The sequence below is a fragment of the Cherax quadricarinatus genome, chromosome 28 (genome assembly GCF_038502225.1).
Source record: "Cherax quadricarinatus isolate ZL_2023a chromosome 28, ASM3850222v1, whole genome shotgun sequence".
Taxonomy (NCBI): domain Eukaryota; kingdom Metazoa; phylum Arthropoda; class Malacostraca; order Decapoda; family Parastacidae; genus Cherax; species Cherax quadricarinatus.
In genome coordinates, this window is record NC_091319.1 from 38307333 (window position 1) to 38328051 (window position 20719).

General features: G+C 40.7%; 1 protein-coding gene across 1 annotated transcript in view; it reads right to left on the minus strand.

Moving 5' to 3' along the window:
* The window catches only part of LOC128693114 (glutamate receptor ionotropic, kainate 2-like), a 769231-nt gene extending 749860 nt beyond the window's left edge, over positions 1-19371 (minus strand). The window contains exon 1 of the mRNA XM_070089531.1: positions 18599-19371. Within this exon, the coding sequence (XP_069945632.1) occupies positions 18599-18917 (319 nt within the window). The 5' untranslated portion in view covers positions 18918-19371. The remainder of the gene's footprint in view (positions 1-18598) is intronic.
* Positions 19372-20719: the final 1348 nt, after the last annotated feature.

The window sequence follows — 20719 nt, forward strand, 5'->3', positions numbered from 1 at the left end:
GTTGGATGAATCTTATTGTGGCTAGCTGGTCTAGTGGTTAGCGCGACGGGCTGGAGTTTTGAGACTCTATGACCGCGGGTTCAATCCCAGCCGGGGGTATGGTCTACTTTAATAGATGGTGTTGTAAGTTCCTACAGGTAAGATAATGGGATTGAAGATTTATCGGTGGAAAAATTGATAGTGATGATTTTGAAATGTTTATAAAAATGAAAGTGATCTATGATCGTAGTAATAGTGATCTTGATTATAGTGATTTGAGGGAATGTGTTTAAAAATGTGTGTTGTTTTAGTGATCTTAGTGCTTTGTCTTAAATATTCTTAGATAAACAGTAATTATTGATATGGAGTTGGAGAACGTGATTTTTGTGAAAAAAGTGATCTTATTAATAATGATGTTAGATTTTTATTGAGTTTAGTACTTGGTGATCTTAGATAAAGTGATTTGAGGGTACGTGTATAAAAATGTTTGTCTTTTAGTGATCTTAGTGCCTTGTCCTAAGAGTTCTTAGATAATGGTAAATATAATATGGAGTTGGTGATTGTGATTATCAGTGTCTTAGATTATGGTTGTCATGACATAAGCGATCATGATTTAGTGGGCTTCTCCTAAGTGATTAAAGTTATTATAATGATCTTAGTAATCTGTCTTAAGCGTTCTTAGATGTTGGCAAATATGATATAGAGTTGATGAATATGATTTTGTGTTGTGAGGAGATGTGATGGCTGTTAGCGGTCTCAGGGCTCCCCTGGGATGAATTATGCTCATTAAGTCTCGAGAATGTAACTCAAATTCGCTCAGCAAAGTAATGTGGGTTTTTGTTTCAGTTTTATCGGGAATGTACCACAGGCAACCCTCAAAGAGTGCATTGGTTATATCTTTTTATTTATTGTTGAAAACGAGAAAAGTGTGAACATTATGAGTAAAAATATCGTTTTTATTTATTACTGAAAACGAGAAAAATTTGGGGTATTATATTTTTGTTCTATTACCCGAAAAGGAGAAAAATTGTTTTACCATTTGAGTCAAGTATTGTGGGTAATGTGGGTTGAGATAATTGTGGTTAGGTGAGGTGACCTCGCACTTTCTTGCTTGACATCATCTGTCCCGTGACCTCACCAAAGCAATGTAAATTGTAACTGGTATCATCTCGAGTCTCAGGTTGGAATGTACCGTGTGTGTGAAATTTTTTTTGTTCTATTATCTAAACAATAGAGAAATTCTATCCTGTTGGAGGTTCTTAACAGATAATGAGAAAAGTATGTAAAATGTTGTAGGTGTTGTGTCTTTGTGGGTTGTGAGTGAAAAACAAATGTAAGTGGAAGGATGAGACAAGTGAAAGTTGTGACTCGTATGGATGTTGTGAGATGTTGTGGGACTTGTACAATGAAACTCTCTCCAGGTAAACTCCAGGTAAACGTGGTTCTGTGAAATGAGAAATAATTGTGAAAGTTAAGACTTGTAGTGTGTTGTTGGACCTTATTAAAAGGTATTGAGAAAAGTTGTTGGTTATGAGTACAGAGCTCCCCGTGATTATATTAATAATAATCTCTCTATGTGGATTCAAGGAGACAGAGTATGGAGAGGATTTTTTTAGAGTTTTAGTGTAATTATTTGGTATTTTATGAAAATAAAGGTATAGTGAATATTTTAAAGAAAATATAGAAGTGAAAATTTGCTGAATAAAGATTTGGTAATGTGAAAAGTTATGATTGAAAAAATATTTTTGATGAATTAGCAAAATGTTATTGTGGGTTATGAGTGAAAAGTTATGAATGAATTTGTGTGTGTTATAATTGAAATTGTGACTCAAGAAAAAATTGGTTATTGAAATAGAGAAATTTTTTTGTCTATCATTGAGTGTCTATGCTTACTATTGACTGAAAGTGTCTACCAACTGTATGATCACCATTTGACACGAGTAGGTGTTTCCCAGCATTAAAATAAATGAGTTACCCTTGATTATTATACCATTTGAGTGAATGCATCTGTCATTTGTGTTTACCCGTAAGGGCTGGGGATGTACCAAACGGGACGCAACAGTTAGGGTAGTGACACGTACAGGACACCCATGACGTCACACCCACCTGTGTTTACTTGACGGTCAGTGACGTCACACCTCACCTATCTTGATTCATCCTGTTGTACCTGTAGGGGGTTACCTTCACCACACTACTTACCCCATATGGAGGACCTTACCAATTGTGAGTGTGTGTATCATTTTGATACACACACTAGAGTGTCTACCACAATGTTTGAGATGTTGCAATTAATTCGAGGTAGACAGGTGGGCAGGAACACTCGGAAACTGGGAGGTGAACAGGAGGACCGCAGCCAGTCAGTCTAACCACCAAAATTAGCTCAGCTTTTAGCCCTTTGCCTATGTAATTCAATAAAAATAGTAACATAAACTTATAATTTTTATTTTTATTTATTAAGTATGTATATAATACTATCCTTTCGTGAAAATTGGGCTATTTTCAGTACTGACAAGTGTGCTCGAGGTGGGGGACCGCCTGTTTCTCGGGAAGGGGGGGGGGGGTAGGCAGCTGAAACAAAGGACACTACTTTGTACTTTCTCATGGATGACAATTATGGGCAATTATCTGTCACTAACCTAGTCAGTGTTCGCGAGCAGTCTGGTAATTATGTCAATTAACAACCACTGAGACTCAGAACTGTTTATATAAGTCACTCATCTGCTTAGTAACATAATAAGCAGACACCTGCTGCCCTGGGCTCCGGCTGGACTATCTGGTGACCTTGAAGCAGACCTTGATGACCCTCCGGAGGAGGAGGGGGAAGAGGAAACAGCTGTTGTGGGAGTGAAGGCGGAAGGTGTCGCTCCGATCAAGGAACAGCCCTTAGTCGAAGCGGAGATCATTTTTGAAAAGGAGATCATTAACCTGGCAGAAGGTGAACAGGAGGCGCGCAGTCATTCAGTCTAACCACTAAAATATTGTATATAAATCAATAAAAAATATTAGCAAATTTTAATTTTTATTTTGATTTATATATAACTATATAGTACTATCCTCTCTAGTTTGAACAAATATATAAACAATATCACACCACTTAAGCCTCTCCTCACCTGAGAGCGTTCAAGCGGATAATATATGCCAATTTACCCAGAAGAGCTCTTTCACTGTTGCTCGGATGGATGGGAGGTCAAGGGCTGCACAAAGGGTTCCCCAGATGATAATTATGGGCAATTATCTATATATATAAAATTTTTCTCTCACTGCTTAAGCCTCCCCACCTGGAAAGAACTAGTCCTCGCGAGAATAAACGATGCATGCTGAAGAGAATAACTCATGCGTGCGGGCAGATAATATGCCGATGTACCGCTGAGTCACAGGCTGGCAGGGAACACTCACTAGGGCAGTGGTTCCCATACTGGGGGTAAATTACCCCCTGGGGGTAATTTAACCATTTTTGGGGGGTAATGGAGGGGTGACAGAAAAAAGTTATGAATTCTGAAAATCAAGAAAACAATGCGGTACCCGGTATGAGGATTATTGTTAACTTTGTCTTAGTATATAAAGTTGTAAAGTAAACCTATTATAAGTAAGTAATAAAGTTAAACCAAATAACAATAAACATCAAAAACTAATATACAGTATTAGAAAAGAAGAAATATATAGCTAAGTGTGTGGAAACCCCAAAGTATTTTGACAAGTATGCTTCAGGACAAAAGTCACTCAGTAGCCCAGATCGACCTGTCCAGTACGCGTCACTCACTTCCTGAGGCTGCCTCTATTTCACACTGTCAGTTTATCTGTGAGCATCAGCCGAGGTAGACATAAGCTGGTATGTATGTGTACTGCCCTGTGCAGTATATAGTTAGTATTTACCAACTGTTACTGTGAATTTGTAGCTATTATTAATTTTATATATAATGTATGTGTGGTTCTTACGTTTTCAATGGTTTTGCTAGGATTAGCAGAGTATGCGAGGCTGTATACGTTCACTGTAGTCTCGCGCTACACGGTGCTCTTGTGCTGACAAACATGATACTTGCAGCCTGACAATTTTGAATGTATGCGTGTGTGCTTGCATCAGTGAACTTGTGTTAGCTGCCATGCGAGAAATTATGTACCTTGCGTTTTGCAGTGTATGCATGGATATTCTTCTTTTTCTGCAGATTGAACAAGAAAATGTCCAAAAAGCGCACCTACACTGACGCCTTTCTGGCTTGCTCGACTTTGTTACTTGGCTGACATATTTGCGGAGCTGAACAGTGGTAATCTGCAACTCCAGGGCCGAAACACGACTGTCATTGATGCCCATCACACTGTGACTGCATTTCTGGGGAAACTGAGACTGGATTCGGCGCTTGGAGAAAGGAGTGATCGCCCAGTTTCTCACCCTAGACCAGTTTGTTGAGGAGAATAGTCATGATACTGGATCACTTCTACAGACCATCAACAAAGAAATGAGCGACCATTTGAAGGGGCTTGAAACAAGCATGCATCACTACTTTCCAGAGAGTGACCAAGAAACAGCCACTCTTCAGTGGATCATCCATCCCTTCTCTGTACCTGATGATGCCATTCATGACGATGATTTCCCTGCAAAGGAGGAGTGGATCACAATGCGAGCCAATGAAGCCTTGAAAATCGAATTCCAAAACCAAAATGCAGATTCCTTTTGGATTTCACGACTACCTGACTCGCCAACTCTGTCCAAGAGAGCCTTGAAGTTGTTGGTATCATTCTCAACAACGTATCTGTGCGAGAAGGGCTTCTCAACCGTGCTGGGTATGAAAACAAAAAAGAGGACTCGTTGTGAATGTTGCAAACGATGCCAGGCTGGCACTTTCAACCACGAAGCCAAGAATCCCTAAACTAGCTTCAAGTATGCAACTCCATCCATCCCACTGATGTTCTTGACATCTTTGGTAATAGTCATTAGAGATGCACAATGTTCAAATACAATAAATAAAAGAAAATATCTCAAGTGTTTTAATTTAGCCATATATATCAATAATAACAACATTTTGTGAAAGGGGTAACATGCTTTATGTGGCATGTTAAATTGGGTAACAAGCTGAAAAAGTTTGGGAACCACTGCACTAGGGGACCGCACCAAATATTTCCCCATTATCACATTCTTTCCCATACTGTTTTATCTTTGAACCCGGTAGTGTTGGAACTTGTATATTTTTTCTTGTCAATTTAAATCTAGTTATACTCTAATTCTTGTAAACAACTTATATAAGACCTTAGTGCAATTACAATTGAGAGTCTTGTGCCTTTTTTATATTATTAAATTAAACTCAGTTGTACTATAGTCAATACCAAATTCATTATATTAGACCATATTGCAATTACTAGTGAGAGACTGGTGCTATTTTTAATTTGTATTTTTATATTATTAGATTAAATCTAGTTGTACTATAGCTCATTCTAGCTCAAAACATAGACTCCACAAAAGTCATTATATTAGACCTTAGTGCAATTACAAGTGAGAGTCTTGTTCTATTTTTAATTTGTATTTTTATATTACTAGTTTATACCTAGTTGTACTTTAGTTCATTCCAGCACAACACATAGACAACATCAACTTCATTATGTGTAGTAGTGACTATACCCTACATGACCAAAATACTCTAGCTATATACTTGTCCAAACTTCCTACCACTACAGATATCAGTAGTAGAACTCAACACACAACTCAGGATATAAATAACCATAATTTAAACCTAGAAAATGATTGATCACGTTGACCCTGATCTAAACCTCCATAATCTGACACCCAATCAAAACCTATTGGAAAGTAACTGCCTTTATTACACAGCATCACAAGCCACCACTATCCTAAACAATGCTAAAAGTCTATCAGTACATAACTACAACATCAGGTCCTTAAGCAAACACTATGATGACCTCCTGGTACTCCTTGAATCACTAAAGACACCCTTCTCCTGCATTATTCTTGCTGAGACCTGGCTTAAGCAGGACACAATAGATATCTACCCTCTACCAGGATACACAGCAATTCACAACTGCAGACCAAACCAAGTTGGGGGTGGTATTGCAATCTATTACTCTAACCAATTATCTTGTATTAGCACCACTTGCTTTAGTGATGAATATGGGGAATACATTTTTGCTAATTTTACTGTAAAAAACCTTAAGACACCTATAACAATCGGTGCCATTTACCGGATACCTCACACAAACATCCCAAATTTCAGTGAGAAATTAAAGTCACTAATAACAAACAGACAAATGAATAAGCACCACCTTCTCTTAGCTGGAGACTTCAACATCAACCTTGGCTTACTAGATGATCAGCCTGTAACTGATTTCATCAACAATATGAACAACACACTTCTCATACCAACAATAACTAAACCAACCAGGCTCACTGAGACAAGTGCAACCATAATAGACCACATATGGACCAATATACTAGCCCCCCTTAAATCAGGGATAATCACAGATAGCACTACAGACCACTACCCTACCTTCCTCCTGACAAACATTAGTAAACCACCACTTGAATACAACAAAGTCTCATTTAGACTCCATGACGAGGCCTCAATAAGGAAGTTCACAGCTGACCTAGAGATTGTTGACTGGCCTACAGAATTCTCCAAGGCCAATAGTATTGATGACTGGACAGACATTTTTCTTAACAAATTACTTAGCCTATACAACAAACATTGTCCTATAAAAACGAAACAGATCACAAACAAACGGCTTGGTTGCCCATGGCTAACCAGCACCATTCTGAAATCCGTTGACAAGAAACACCAATATGAAAAGCAATATAGACAGGGCTTAATACACAAAGATATTCTTAAACTCTATTCATCAGTTCTCACCAAAGTAATAAAGAAAGCCAAACAACTATACTACTCCAGTAGATTCACAGACACTAGAGGAGATATAAAAAAAAGACCTGGAAAACACTCTCTCAGATTCTAGGGACCCACAAACTGAAAAAAAACAAGAATATTGTCCTAACTAAACCTAATGAAACACCACTGCATCCCACTGACACAGCTAACAAGATAAACGACTTCTTCTCAACCATAGGATCTTATCTCGCCAATAAAATCCCACATACCAATGCCCATGCCGGGGACTACCTAGATGGGAATTTCCCAAATTCCTTCTATCTTGCACCAACTGAGCCCTCGGAAGTCACCGAGATTATAAAGTCACTTAAAAACAACTCAGGGAATCTGTCTAATGTCCCACCATTACTGTACAAGCGAGCGGCCCATATCCTTTCGCATGCTATTTCATTACTTTTTAACAAGTCACTAGAAACTAGCACCTTCTGGAAACTACTCAAGATGGCAAGGGTTACACCAATACATAAAGGTGGTGACCCTACAGACTTAAACAACTATAGGCCAATATCAAACTTACCATTGCTATCCAAAATCTTTGAGAAATTGGTGCACAGGAGACTATATTCATTTATAGCAGCACAAAACATACTCAACCCCTGCCAATTTGGATTCAGGAAAAATAAAAGCACTAATGATGCAATCATTAAAATGCTAGATCTGCTTTACACAGCATTGGAAAATAAGGAATATCCACTAGGAATTTTTATTGACCTAAGAAAAGCTTTTGACACAGTAGACCACGACATCCTACTCCACAAACTTGACCATTACGGTATAAGAGGCCATGCGCTTGCTTATTTCAAATCTTACCTTACTAATAGGTATTAGCATGTCACCATTAAAGACACAGCATCAACAACACGGCCACTTGATACTGGAGTTCCGCAGGGAAGTGTCCTTGGTCCCCTGCTCTTCCTCATATACATCAATGATCTTTCAAACGTATCCCAACACCTGAAACCCATTCTTTTTGCTGACGACACGACTTATGTCATCTCTCAGCCTAATCTTGCCACCCTCAACACCATTGTTAACGAGGAGCTGATCAAAATATCGACTTGGATGACAGCCAATAAACTTACGCTTAACACTGACAAAACCTACTATATTATGTTTGGTAGCAGAGCAGGAGATGCACAAATTAACATTAAGATCGACAACACTCTAATTACCAGACATAATGAGGGCAAATTCCTAGGCCTATACCTTGACAACAACCTGAATTTCAGCACCCATATCCAACACATAACCAAAAAAGTATCCAAAACGGTTGGGATCCTCTCCAAGATACGATACTACGTGCCGCAAAATGCCCTTCTCACACTATACCACTCACTTATTTATCCATACCTCACCTATGCTATTTGTGCTTGGGGATCAACTGCAGCAATACACCTAAAGCCAATAATAACCCAACAAAAAGCTGCAGTAAGAATAATCACTAAATCCCATCCCTGGCAACACCCCCCCCCCCACTCTTCATAGATCTAGACTTACTCCCTGTTCAGTACATCCACACTTACTACTGTGCAATCTACATCTACAGGACCTTAAACTCCAATATCAACCTTGACCTAAAACGCTTTCTTGATAGTTGTGACAGAACCCACAGGCATAACTCCAGACACAAACATCTCTACGACATTCCCCGTGTCCGACTAAACCTTTACAAAAATTCAATGTATGTCAAAGGCCCTAAAATCTGGAACACCCTACCTGAGAACTCTAGAACTGCAGACACATTCATCACCTTCAAAACTACCATTAGAAAACATCTTATCTCCCTGATACACCCCATCAACTAACTACACGAATACCACCTGGTGGTTCACACTTACACTCAGTCACCCATTTGACCATAAACAGAAATATTAATCTCAATCTTAAAATAATGAATCCTATGATACTCCAATACTGAAACTATGTACTGTGCCAAAACAAATGCATTCACATTGCTAAACTCACAAACTAGTATTTAGTCACTTAGCTATAATACCAACTTACCTCATAGTTTGTAATATTTTAAAATAAAGAATTAAACTAAGTCTGCCCGAAATGCCTAGCCATGCTAGGCGTTCTAGTGGTACACTCTGTAATCATTATTTAACTACATGTAAACCACACAACAACCAAATTCTGTAAATTCAACATTGTAATCTTTATAGAGAATAAACTTTGAATTGAAAATTAGCAGTAGCAAGAATAAAAAACGATATGAGCGGAAGACAAATAATCCCCGATGTAGCCAGAAACAACCTTCACTGAGTAGCAGAGCGGAGGGCAATACACTCTCCCTTGGAGAGGCCACCCAATTATTATTAAGTCGTCGCCAGTCACCTTGAATCCGTGTACTGACCTTCCCATCTATCACAGCCATTCCCATGCTTTTATCCCTGCCTGTGATCAGGAGTCAGAAGTGATCATATCTCTCTTTTCTGCTTAGTAATACACGGTAATAAGGACATCTATCTCCTTGGGGGATGATTAAACATACTAAACTCTGTACCCTGTCAGCTCAAGGCAATGCTATCCCTCATTATCACATTCTTTCCATAGTCTTTATCCCCGATGGTAGAAGTGTTTCGATTTGGACATGACCATTGGGGGATGATTAAACATACTAATCTCAGTACCCTGACAGTGCGAGGCTATACTGTCCCCCATTATCACATTCTCTCCATAATCATTATCCCCCCGATTACGGGGTCAATCAACTTGGGCAGTGTTTCGATTCGGTCATGAATATACTACTTGCGTTGCCGAGCGAATGTAGACAGCCTGTATTGTCTGAATATGCAGCCTATGCTGTCTACCAGCTGAGTTCATATTTCATGCCATGCTCGTGCTGCCACCTATAGGCCTATGCCACTTCAGTATGCCAAGACCTGCCTCTCCCTCATTCTCCCGGTGGCCTTCACTCAGTCAACAAGGCCTACTCCTCTCTCCCTCACAGACATGGCCCTCCTGAGCCATGGGCACTTAACACGCTGCCTGTGTACCCCACGACATTGCAAATAAAGTAAGAAGCCTCCAAAGCCTTATCATTGAACCCCGCTCTGCTGGAACGACCAATAATCGCGTAAACAAAAGGTGGACGATGGGGAAGGGGGAAGGCTCCATCCATGGTACCGATATTAACAGATCCAGCACTTTACCGCTGGCTGTTGTGGCTTCTGATAGGGAAGTTTCACAGAAGGAACTACTGTGTCTTCTGTGGTGGCTGTAGCTAGTGTAAGAAACGGCTAAGCTGGTCAGGGATTCTTCGGCAAAAAATCTTGTATTTGTAATGTCAGTGGTGGCCCATGATAACCTCCCTGTGTTGTATGGAAATACTCCTAGCAGTATGAATCTTACTAGAGCCACCTGGCCCAGTGGTTAACACACTGGCCTCTAAGCTTAAGTGATTCAACTGCCATGGGTTTAAACCCCAACCGTTCCCTGATTTAACAATATATTGAATATTAATATACTGAATATTAAAATGGTATAAAATACTGACAGGTTGTTAGGTAAGACACATATGCAACAGTTAGGTATCTTTATTTCGAAACGTTTCGCCTACACAGTAGGCTTCTTCAGTTGAGTACAGAAAAGTTGATAGAAGAGACGTGAAGACGATGCAATCAGTCCATCATCTTTAAAGTTTTGAGGTGGTCAGTCTCTCAGTCTTTAGAAGAGTATTGTTTCATAGTCTGAAACAATATGGAGTTGAAGTGACATGTATGTATGTATGTATGTATGTATGTATGTATAATGTTCGCTAAGACCGTAGTTCTGGCACGGGTCTCAATCTTGCGATGACCCGTCTCTGGCTCCCGAGGGAGAAAGGTTTCTAGGTGATGCGACGTATGCTGCTCAGAAACTCTGCTGGTCAGTTCATCTGGTGCATCTCATAAGCGACAACACCATATGTACTCCTGACTGTGGACACTAGCGAGGAGGAGGATATGTCGTTTTCACGGGCAACAGCTTGTCTGGTTCGTTGACTCCATAGTACACTAGTGTGGCCGCAGTCATCTCTGGGTCTTCTTCAGGGGGGGATATCAGTGTTATTTGCCTGCGGAGTGTCTCAGTAACTTTGCACTCCAGAAGATAGTGTGTTAGGGGGCGCTGAACAATGTGCTGGCAGTACTGGCACATTTCTTCCTCAGCCTTGTCTACCATCATCTTGGCTGTGGGAAAGCCCAAACGAAGCCAATGGATGGCGGTACACTGCACTCTGGACCAGCTTCTAATCATATGGAGGGGGTTCTCCCCGAGTCGCTGCTCGGTACCACTGTTGAGATGAGGTATCACCTAAGACCTCCCCCATAAGTTTCATGGCTCTGGCAGCCACCAGTTTGGTCTGTCGTAGGCTGACGGGGACAGTAATCCCAACATGTGGATAGTCTGTTGCTGCCTTGGCTGCATCATCTGCCGCCTCATTTCCCCGGACGCCAGCATGGCTGGGGATCCAGTTCGACGTCGATCTGTTACCCTGAACCTCTAAGGCTGTCATTATGCTCAGGATTGATGTGATGAGGTGAACATTGTCCTGTGGTTGAGGATGAGAGAGGGCAATGATTGCAGAGGTGGTGTCAACATGTATGACAGGTCGGAGTCGATGTCGTAGGGCATATGACAATGCCTGCTGAATCGCCACCAGCTCAGCTTGATGGATCGTGCAGTGGTCAGGGAGTCACCAGCCTTGTGTGTGACCATTGTGGTACAGTCCAGCTGCTGCTCTCTTCCTGCCAGGGCCGACAGAACCATCTGTGAAAAACACTGCACATGTGCCTCCCTCTGCCAGTGCCATGTTTGTCTCAACATGAGTGCTGAGGGTGTCTTGACTGCAGAGACGCTTAGAGATGGGTAATTGCGTGACGCAAACATCGGCTGGATCTGGGCGCCAGGGAGGTGGTGGATGATACCCAGGAATAGGAAGGTCACAACTCATCTCAAGGAGTAGTTGTATAGGCAGCAGCTTCCGCCCAGCAGCACAAAACGAACGAATCCAGGAGTAGTCCGTGAAGAGAGTTGGATCTTGTGTTATGGTTGTCAATATCCGTCTCCATAGTGGGGTACCTTGCTGCCGGTGCAGAATCGTGGCTACTTTGCAGGCGTTTATGTATCTTACTCAGTCAGCCAGGGAAGGAAACTGGGCCTCAGATCTGAGACATTCTGTGTTGGTCCAGATGGTTCTTATCACCTGGTTTTGTACGACCTCCACCCTTTGCCTGCTCTGCGGGAAGAGATGAGCTAACGCCGGTGCACCGTAGTCAATGAGCGAGCATACAGCTTGTATATAGTACAAGTGAAGTACATCTTTGCTTGCCCCTGCACGGTGCCTCGTCATGGCTCTCATGGCGTTGAGTCTGAGTAGAGCACGGTATCTGACATACTCGGCCTGTTTCTGAAAGGTCAGCTTTTTATCAATGTAGGTTCCCAAGTATAGGTAGGAGCCTGTCCACTCAAGTTCTATATCCTGAATACGTAATCTATTCACAGGATCTGGTCCCATGAACATCATTGCAAGAGATTTCTCGGCCGAGATGTTAAGGCCTAGTTTCTTGCAAGACTGTGAAATTAGGTCCAAAGCTTTCTGGGCCTGTCGCTCTAAATTGCCTTTCCCATTCACTACGATTGCAAGATCATCAGCATAGCTGAGGAGCTGCGTACCACAATGAAAGGGAAGGCTCACAAGTTCCTGCATAAGGACGTTAAACAGGGTAGGACCGAGCACATCTCCTTGTGGTGTGCCGTTTTCCAGGGTTTTAAAGGAAGAGAAGTGTCCCTGAAAGCTGACACAGGCCTGCCTGTCCCTAAGGTAGGACTCTATCCAGGCCAGGAGGCGTCTTTTGATTCCCTTCCGAGCTAGTATTGCTAGAACTACTGTGGGGCTGGCTAACTCAAATGCCTTCTCAAGGTCGAGGTAGACGACGATACTCTGCTGTACCCAGTCCTTTGGTGAAGCCAAATATGTGATGAAGTGACAGAATGGATCCAACCTTATATACCGCCAGGAGGTAAAATGTAGGCCACTAGTAGGGGTAAGAATGTAGTCGATGGGAGGTCACGTCCCTCACATTCTTACCTCTACTAGTGGCCTACATCTCACCTCCTGGCGGTATATAAGGCTCCATCCTCTCAATTCAACTCTTCCCGCAGAGGAGGCAAAGGGTGGAGGTCGTACAAAACCAGGCGAAAAGAGCTATGCTTGGGGCTCCCATCTGGACCAACACAGTATGTCTCAGATCTGAGGCCCTGCTTCCTTCCCTGGCTGACTGAGTAAGATACATAAACGCCTGCAAAGTAGCCACGATTCTGCACCGGCAGCATGGTACCCCACTAAGGAGACTGATATTGACAACCATGACACAAGATCCCACACTCTTCATAGACTACTCCTGGATTCGTTCGTTTTGTGCTGCTGGGCGGAAGCTGCTGCCTATACAACTACTCCTTGAGATGAGTTGTGACCTTCCTGTTGCTGGGCACCATACACCACCTCCCTGGCGCCCAGATCCAGCCGATGTTTGCATCATGCAGCTACCCTTCTCTAAGCGTCTCTGCAGTCAAGACACCCTCAGCAATCATGCTGAGACAAGCATGGCACTGGCAGAGGGAGGCACATGTGCAGTGTATTTCACAGATGGTTCTGTCGACCCTGACAGGAAGAGAGCAGCAGCTGGACTGTGCCACAATGGTCACACAAGGCTGGTGACTCCCTGAACACTGCACGAGCCTTCATGCTGAGCTGGTAGCGATTCAGCAGGCATTGTCATATGCCCTACGATATCGACTCCGACCTGTCATACATGTTGATTCCACCTCTGCAATCAATGCCCTCTCCCATCCTCAACCACAAGACAATGTTCATCTCATCACATCGATCTTGAGCATAATGACAGCCTTAGAAGTTCAGGGTAACAGATCGACATTGAACTGGATCCCCAGCCATGCTGGCATCCGGGGAAATGAGGCGGCAGATGATGCAGCCAAGGCAGCAACAGACTATCCACATGTTGGGATTACTGTCCCCATCAGCATACGACAGACCAAACTGGTGGCTGCCAGAGCCATGAAACTTATGGGGGAGGTCTTAGGTGATACCCCATCTCAACAGTGGTACCGAGCAGCGACTCAGGGAGAACCCCCTCCATATGATAGAAGATGGTCCAGAGCGCAGTGTACCGCCATCCATCGACTTCGTTTGGGCTTTCCCACTGCCAAGATGATGGTAGACAAGGCTGAGGAGATGTGCCAGTACTGTCAGCACGTTGTCCAGCGGCCCCTAACACACTATCTTCTGGAGTGCGAAGTTACTGAGACACTCTGCAGGCAACTAGGAGTGATATTCCCTCCCGAAGAGGACCCAGTGATGACTGCAGCCACACTAGTGTACCATGGAGTCAACGAACCAGACAAGCTGTTACCTGTGATAACGACATATCCTCCTCCTCGCTAGTGTCCATAGTTAGGAGTACATACGGTGTTGTCACTTATGAGATGCTCCAGTTGAACTGACCAGAAGAGTGCTTGAACAGCATATGTCGCATCATTGTAGAAACCTTTCTCCCTCGGGAGCCAGAGACGGGTCATCGCAAGATTGAGACCCGTGCCAGGACTATGGTCTTGGCGAACATTATACATACATACATACTTCAACTCCATATTAAAGTAAAAGGACACAAGTGCAACTAATGTGACATTTTATTGAGGCAACAAATAAATAACAAAAAGGCACAATACCGTGACTGGAACGATACACAAATAACCCGCACATAAAAGAGAGAAGCTTACGACGACGTTTCGGTCCGACTTTGTCAATGGTCCAAGTCGGACCGAAACGTCGTCGTAAGCTTCTCTCTTTTATGTGCGGGTTATTTGTGTATTGTGGCAACACTTCGCTCTCCAGGAGCCTTATCAAGCCATTACAAACAATACATGGACACAGAGGGTATATAAAGGCTCTGAGTGAGGTGCAATACTAGTGAGGTACCATTTCGATGTTCACTAGTGGTAGTAGTAGTAGTAGTAGTAGTAGTAGTAGTAGTAGTAGTAGTAGTAGTAGTGACAAAAGTAATACAATATGGTAGAGCAAGAAACCTCGACACCCGCCTCAATGAACACATTTACGCATGTAGGAACGATAACTTGAACAACGCCTGTGTACAACACCGAAATTCCACCAATCATCTCATGAAATTCAGAGACGCCCAATTAGTGATCAAAGAAACTAATTTCCGCAGACGCAAGTGCCTCGAATCAGCACTGATCGCTGTTTCGAATACAATTAAACAAAACAACGGCAGCTTCACCATCTCCGAAGTCTTAGCAAGAATCCTCCTGAAAACAGTAAACCCTGCCATCACATAGTCTCTCCTGTTATACTACACAAAGCACATTACAGAGAGTGAACACTGAAACAAGCTGCCTCTTCCCAGTCTATATTTGTCCAACCTATTTTTATGTTACCCAAGTAATAGCTTTTATATCCTTTTACTCATGTACGATTTAATTGCTCTACCATATTGTATTACTTTTGTCACTACTACTACTACTACTACTACCACTAGTGAACATCGAAATGGTACCTCACTAGTATTGCACCTCACTCTGAGCCTTTATATACCCTCTGTGTCCATGTATTGTTTGTAATGGCTTGATAAAGCTCCTGAAGAGCGAAACGTTGCCACAGTAAAATGTCACATTAGTTGCACATGTGTCCTTTTACTTTACACATTGTCGGTAATTCTACCAACTTAATTATAACTCCATATTGTTTCAGACTATGGAACAGTAGTCTTCTCCAGACTGAGGGACTGACCACCTTAAAACTTCAATGGTGGACTGATTACATAGTCTTCATGTCTTTTATATCAACTTTTCTGTACTCGACTGAAGAAGCCTACTGTGTAGGCGAAACGTTTCGAAATAAAGATACCCAACTGTTGCTTAATAATATATTACTATGTTCCCCAAACAACATAACTCTCTACGTACCACTCACTAGTCTATCCTTACCTTACCTGTGGTACCTGTGCTGGGAATCTATAACAAGGAACCGCCTAACATCCTTTGTTCCCTACAAGAAATTTACTGTTAGAGTAATTACCCAATCAAGTTCCTCGGAACACACTCCCCCACTATTAAAAATTTGATTTTTACTCTCATTTCAAAACATTCACACCTGTGTATTTTATGTATATATGACACTTAGAGTGAACTTAAAAACCCAGCACTCCGAGTCTTCCTGTAGAGCTCCACAGAAAATGTAAACACAGTGCAAAAAACAAGTATTTTTATGACATACTATGTGTACGAATGACTCTATATAGGAACTATGTGTACGAATGACTCTATATAGGAACTATGTGTACGAATGACTCTATATAGGAACTATGTGTACGAATGACTCTATATAGGAACTATGTGTACGAATGACTCTATATAGGAACTATGTGTACGAATGACTCTATATAGGAACTATGTGTACGAATGACTCTATATAGGAATTATGTGTACGAATGCCTCTATATAGGAACTATGTGTACGAATGACTCTATATAGGAACTCCGGGCAAATAATGGACATTATAGGTTACTAAACTATCACCTGATTCAGAAATTTAATTAGAAAGGACTTCCCTAGTCATGCCTAAATTCTAATAAGCAAATTACGTTAAATCCTAATTTATCAACAGTAACTCTGTTTATAATAATAATAATAATAATAATAATAATAATAATAATAATAATAGTTTATTTGGACATGATACATTATTGTACAAGGAATTATAGTAGTTGGGTGTACATGTCAAAAGCCCCTTGTAGGCAGAACATTATGGGCTGGCTTAAAATTAACTTAAAATTAACTAAGCAATGATAGATTCAGTGATAAACATTACAGTAAACAGTATACAATATGAAGTACAAATGAGTAATTTAAACAAAGAAATTTGAACAGGAGTTAGGAACACACTACATAACACTTAAGATTTTATTACCAATATTAGTGAATGCGCATTTATATGTATGTTAATGAGTGGTGGTCACGTGTGAGGTCCACCCACTAAACTGTGTAGATAGAGGTAATTAATCTTAGATTATCCAGGGATGGAATGGCAGGGTCTTTGACTGGATTCAACTAATGACCTGCCTGGATAATTATTTAGTCAGACACACACACCCCTCTATTCTACACATCAATTAGCCATTATGTATGTTAAAATATTCTGGTAACAGCGAGTACAATATTATAAATTCTGATATGATGTAGACAGAATAATACATAGAATAATCCATTCTCTTGAATGCACAGTAACTCATCTAGTGACTATGTTACCTGTTTCTACACTACAAACCATTGATTTTATTCGTATATTGATCATTTTGTTGTATTATACATTGAAATGCTACAAATTTGTACAACTAACTCCTAACTCCTGTTAGGAACACTGCAAAATAGGTATATTAGTCACCTTTTACACGTGGGTTCGTGAACAAGGTAAGTCCTATTGTCGGTACGTGTACGTGTACGTGTCTCCACGTTTGTAACATAATTAGTGACTCTTAGTGTTTTTTACTGTACAAATCTAGATATGTAACCAGAAAAGGTTAGTGGCCGTCACTCCCTCAAGGATGTATTCTGGAAGACCTCGTTGTCCTCTGTGCAGAGGTCTATCAGTGACTGGTCACCATGGGTAGTCGTCCCATGCTGGTGGGTGACACAAGTGGGTGCTCACTGCTCTCATTTGCGCATACTGAGATAAAAGTAATCGTATATACTAAGATAACTAATACACATCTGACTTTAACTTAAGTATTTATAAGATAGACTAAATAGAAGTTTATTACAAGACTACAGTTAAATTATTCAACAATTAAGGTTGTAGGGATTGTAAGTTTGGGAAACAAATATGCCTATATATCATGTTACTGGCCTCTCAAACTCTCAATTTCATCACGTCTTTCACAGCATCTTACGCCCACCTTCTCCCTCTCAGGGCTTAGGGATAACAGGGAATTAAAAATTCCCCCAACTATACCATTATAAACACACCATTGTAAATAATCGCTCAGAAGTTGTAAATTAATTTTAATGTGGATTGAAATTATGCCAGTAATGATAACCAGTCACAGATTACTTGTGTACTCTTATTTGTGGAAATAAAGAATATCATTATCAGAGGAGAACACTCAGAGTTACAGAAATAATTTCAACATCTTCCATAACATAGGTGAGACTCTTGTCTTGTTAAGACAATGATGCTATCAATACTCGGCACGAGGGTCTGATATGCGGGTTAAATGGGATTTAAATTTGCTTAACACTTACACCCAAGTGCTCTTCCCATCCTATGAATCTCTATACAGTGTACTGTAAGAGTTGATAAATGACCCGCACGTAGGAGAAAAAACCTTTGACGACTTTTCGATCCATCCCGGACCATTGTCAAGTCAGAATGCGCGAGGAAAAAAACAGAAAATATGAGAAGATAGTAGTAGCAGTAGCAATAGTAACTTTTCTGCATCTGGCAAAATGGCGGCGGCGGCGGCGGCAGCAGCAGCAGGAACAACAGCAGCAGTAGCAGCAGTATTAGTAATGATAGCAATAGTTGTTGTGGAAACAGTAGCTGTATTACTGATTTGTTTTTGAATTGTTCCAGCTATTATATGGTGAGTGTTTGGTGTTTACTGTATTTGTTGAGAGATTAAAGTATCAAGATACATTACAAACAACCGTCTTACCTATTCTGATGACTTCGGATGCGCCAGCAAGGTTAAGAAGTAGCATCAGCAGCAGCAGTTTCAGCAGAGCAGAATAATGTGAGAGGTTCTTGTTGAGGAACGAGGTTCTGGCTTGATTTCTCCTGGAAGTAGAGTGAGACAGGCAGGTGTATAGGAAGGATCCGCTCTGACTGGTCGTAGGAGTAGAGTGAAGTTGGCAGATGTTTGGGAAGGCTACACTCGGGTTGCTCACATGAGAAGAATGTGGTAAACACACGTTTGAGAGTAAGTGAAACCAATCTTTGCAGCATGTTACTGTACATCTCTCAGAGATATCCATTCTAACCAGCAGGAGGAGAGCTCTTGCACGTACTGTGTCACTAGTTTACTTTCTCATGTCTCACGGGTAATTTGTAGAATTGTAATCTCGATATTCAAAGGTAAACAAAGTGTTAGTTTAGCTCCCACAACATGATAATTTATGAGTTTGTGTATAGTTTTTCTTTCTTAGTCTCATCGTACACAATCGTAATAAACTGTGAATAAAGTTTGATCAGCACATTGTATATCACACAGTATTTTGCTAATCAACATTCTCACTGAGATTAACGCGATAATTCATTTTCTGAAGTTATATAAGATTGGACAGGAAACATGACAAGCGTTTCCTGACGCAGGTCAGGAGATTTTGGTCATCTGATCGACGCCTTCCACTAGCTTACCAGTCCACTCTATGGAAAAATAAGATAATTATATCCAAAGTGTTATAATATTCTTTTTCTCCTTGATTTCAAAATGAGTTTTTCAGATGATTTCAAAAACTTACAATATTTTAAACGTTGAATGTAGACTATATTCTCTATTTTCAAATTTTGCTCTAATATTATATGTTAATTATCTACTAATTCTCAAAAAAAAAAAAATCAGCTAGCAAAGTAGAGCTGTTTGACGAGATTTTATAAATGTTTCAAGGCTCAACTGACATTGAGATTATGTAAACATTCCGACCAATTCATCTTTCGAGTTTCTGTCTCCATCTGGACTATTGTTGAGCATCGACAAGCGTTCGTTACACTTTTGTTGGGTTTTCATAAATACATACCTTAGTTAACAAGAATTCTTGGTGGAGATGAGTTTCTTGATGGCACACAAGAGCACTAGATAACAAGAGCAATCACAGTAAGAGTACTCGATAGCAAGAGCACTCACAGTAAGAGTACTCGATAGCAATAGCACTCACAGTAAGAGTACTCGATAGCAAGAGCACTCACAGTAAGAGTACTCGACAGCAAGAGCACTCACAGTAAGAGTACTCGACAGCAAGAGCACTCACAGTAAGAGTACTCGATAGCACGCCACCTGCAGAGAGTAAAAAAGACAGTATATTTAATATAGGGAAAATGACTGAGTACAATATTTAGATTATTAAATGAGTTAAGACGGAGTGAAGGAACAATGAGTTTGGTGTAAGAGTAACATATGTTACTTACCCTGAAGGAAATACTATTGCTGTTTTATACACTGTAATATCTCCATCCATTACTTCCACTGTAATATCTCCAACCATTACTTTCACTGTAATATCTCCAACCATTACTTTCCCTGTAATATCTCCAACCATTACTTTCACTGTAATATCTCCAACCATTACTTTCCCTGTAATATCTCCAACCATTACTTACGCTGTAATATCTCCAACCATTACTTTCACTGAAACATTTCCAACCATTACTTACACTGTAATATATCCAACCATTACTTTCACTGTAATATCTCCAACCATTACTTAAACTGTAATATCTCCAACCATTATTTTCACTGTAATATCTCCACTGTAATATCTCCAACCATTACTTTTACTGTAATATCTCCAACCATTACTTTTACTGTAATATCTCCAACCATTATTTTCACTGTAATATCTCCACTGTAATATCTCCAACCATTACTTTTACTGTAATATCTCCAACCATTACTTTCACTGTAATATCTCCAACCATTACTTTCACTGTAATATCTCCAACCATTACTTTTACTGTAATATCTCCAACCATTACTTTCACTGTAATATCTCCAACCATTACTTTTACTGTAATATCTCCAACCATTACTTTTACTGTAATATCTCCAACCATTACTTTC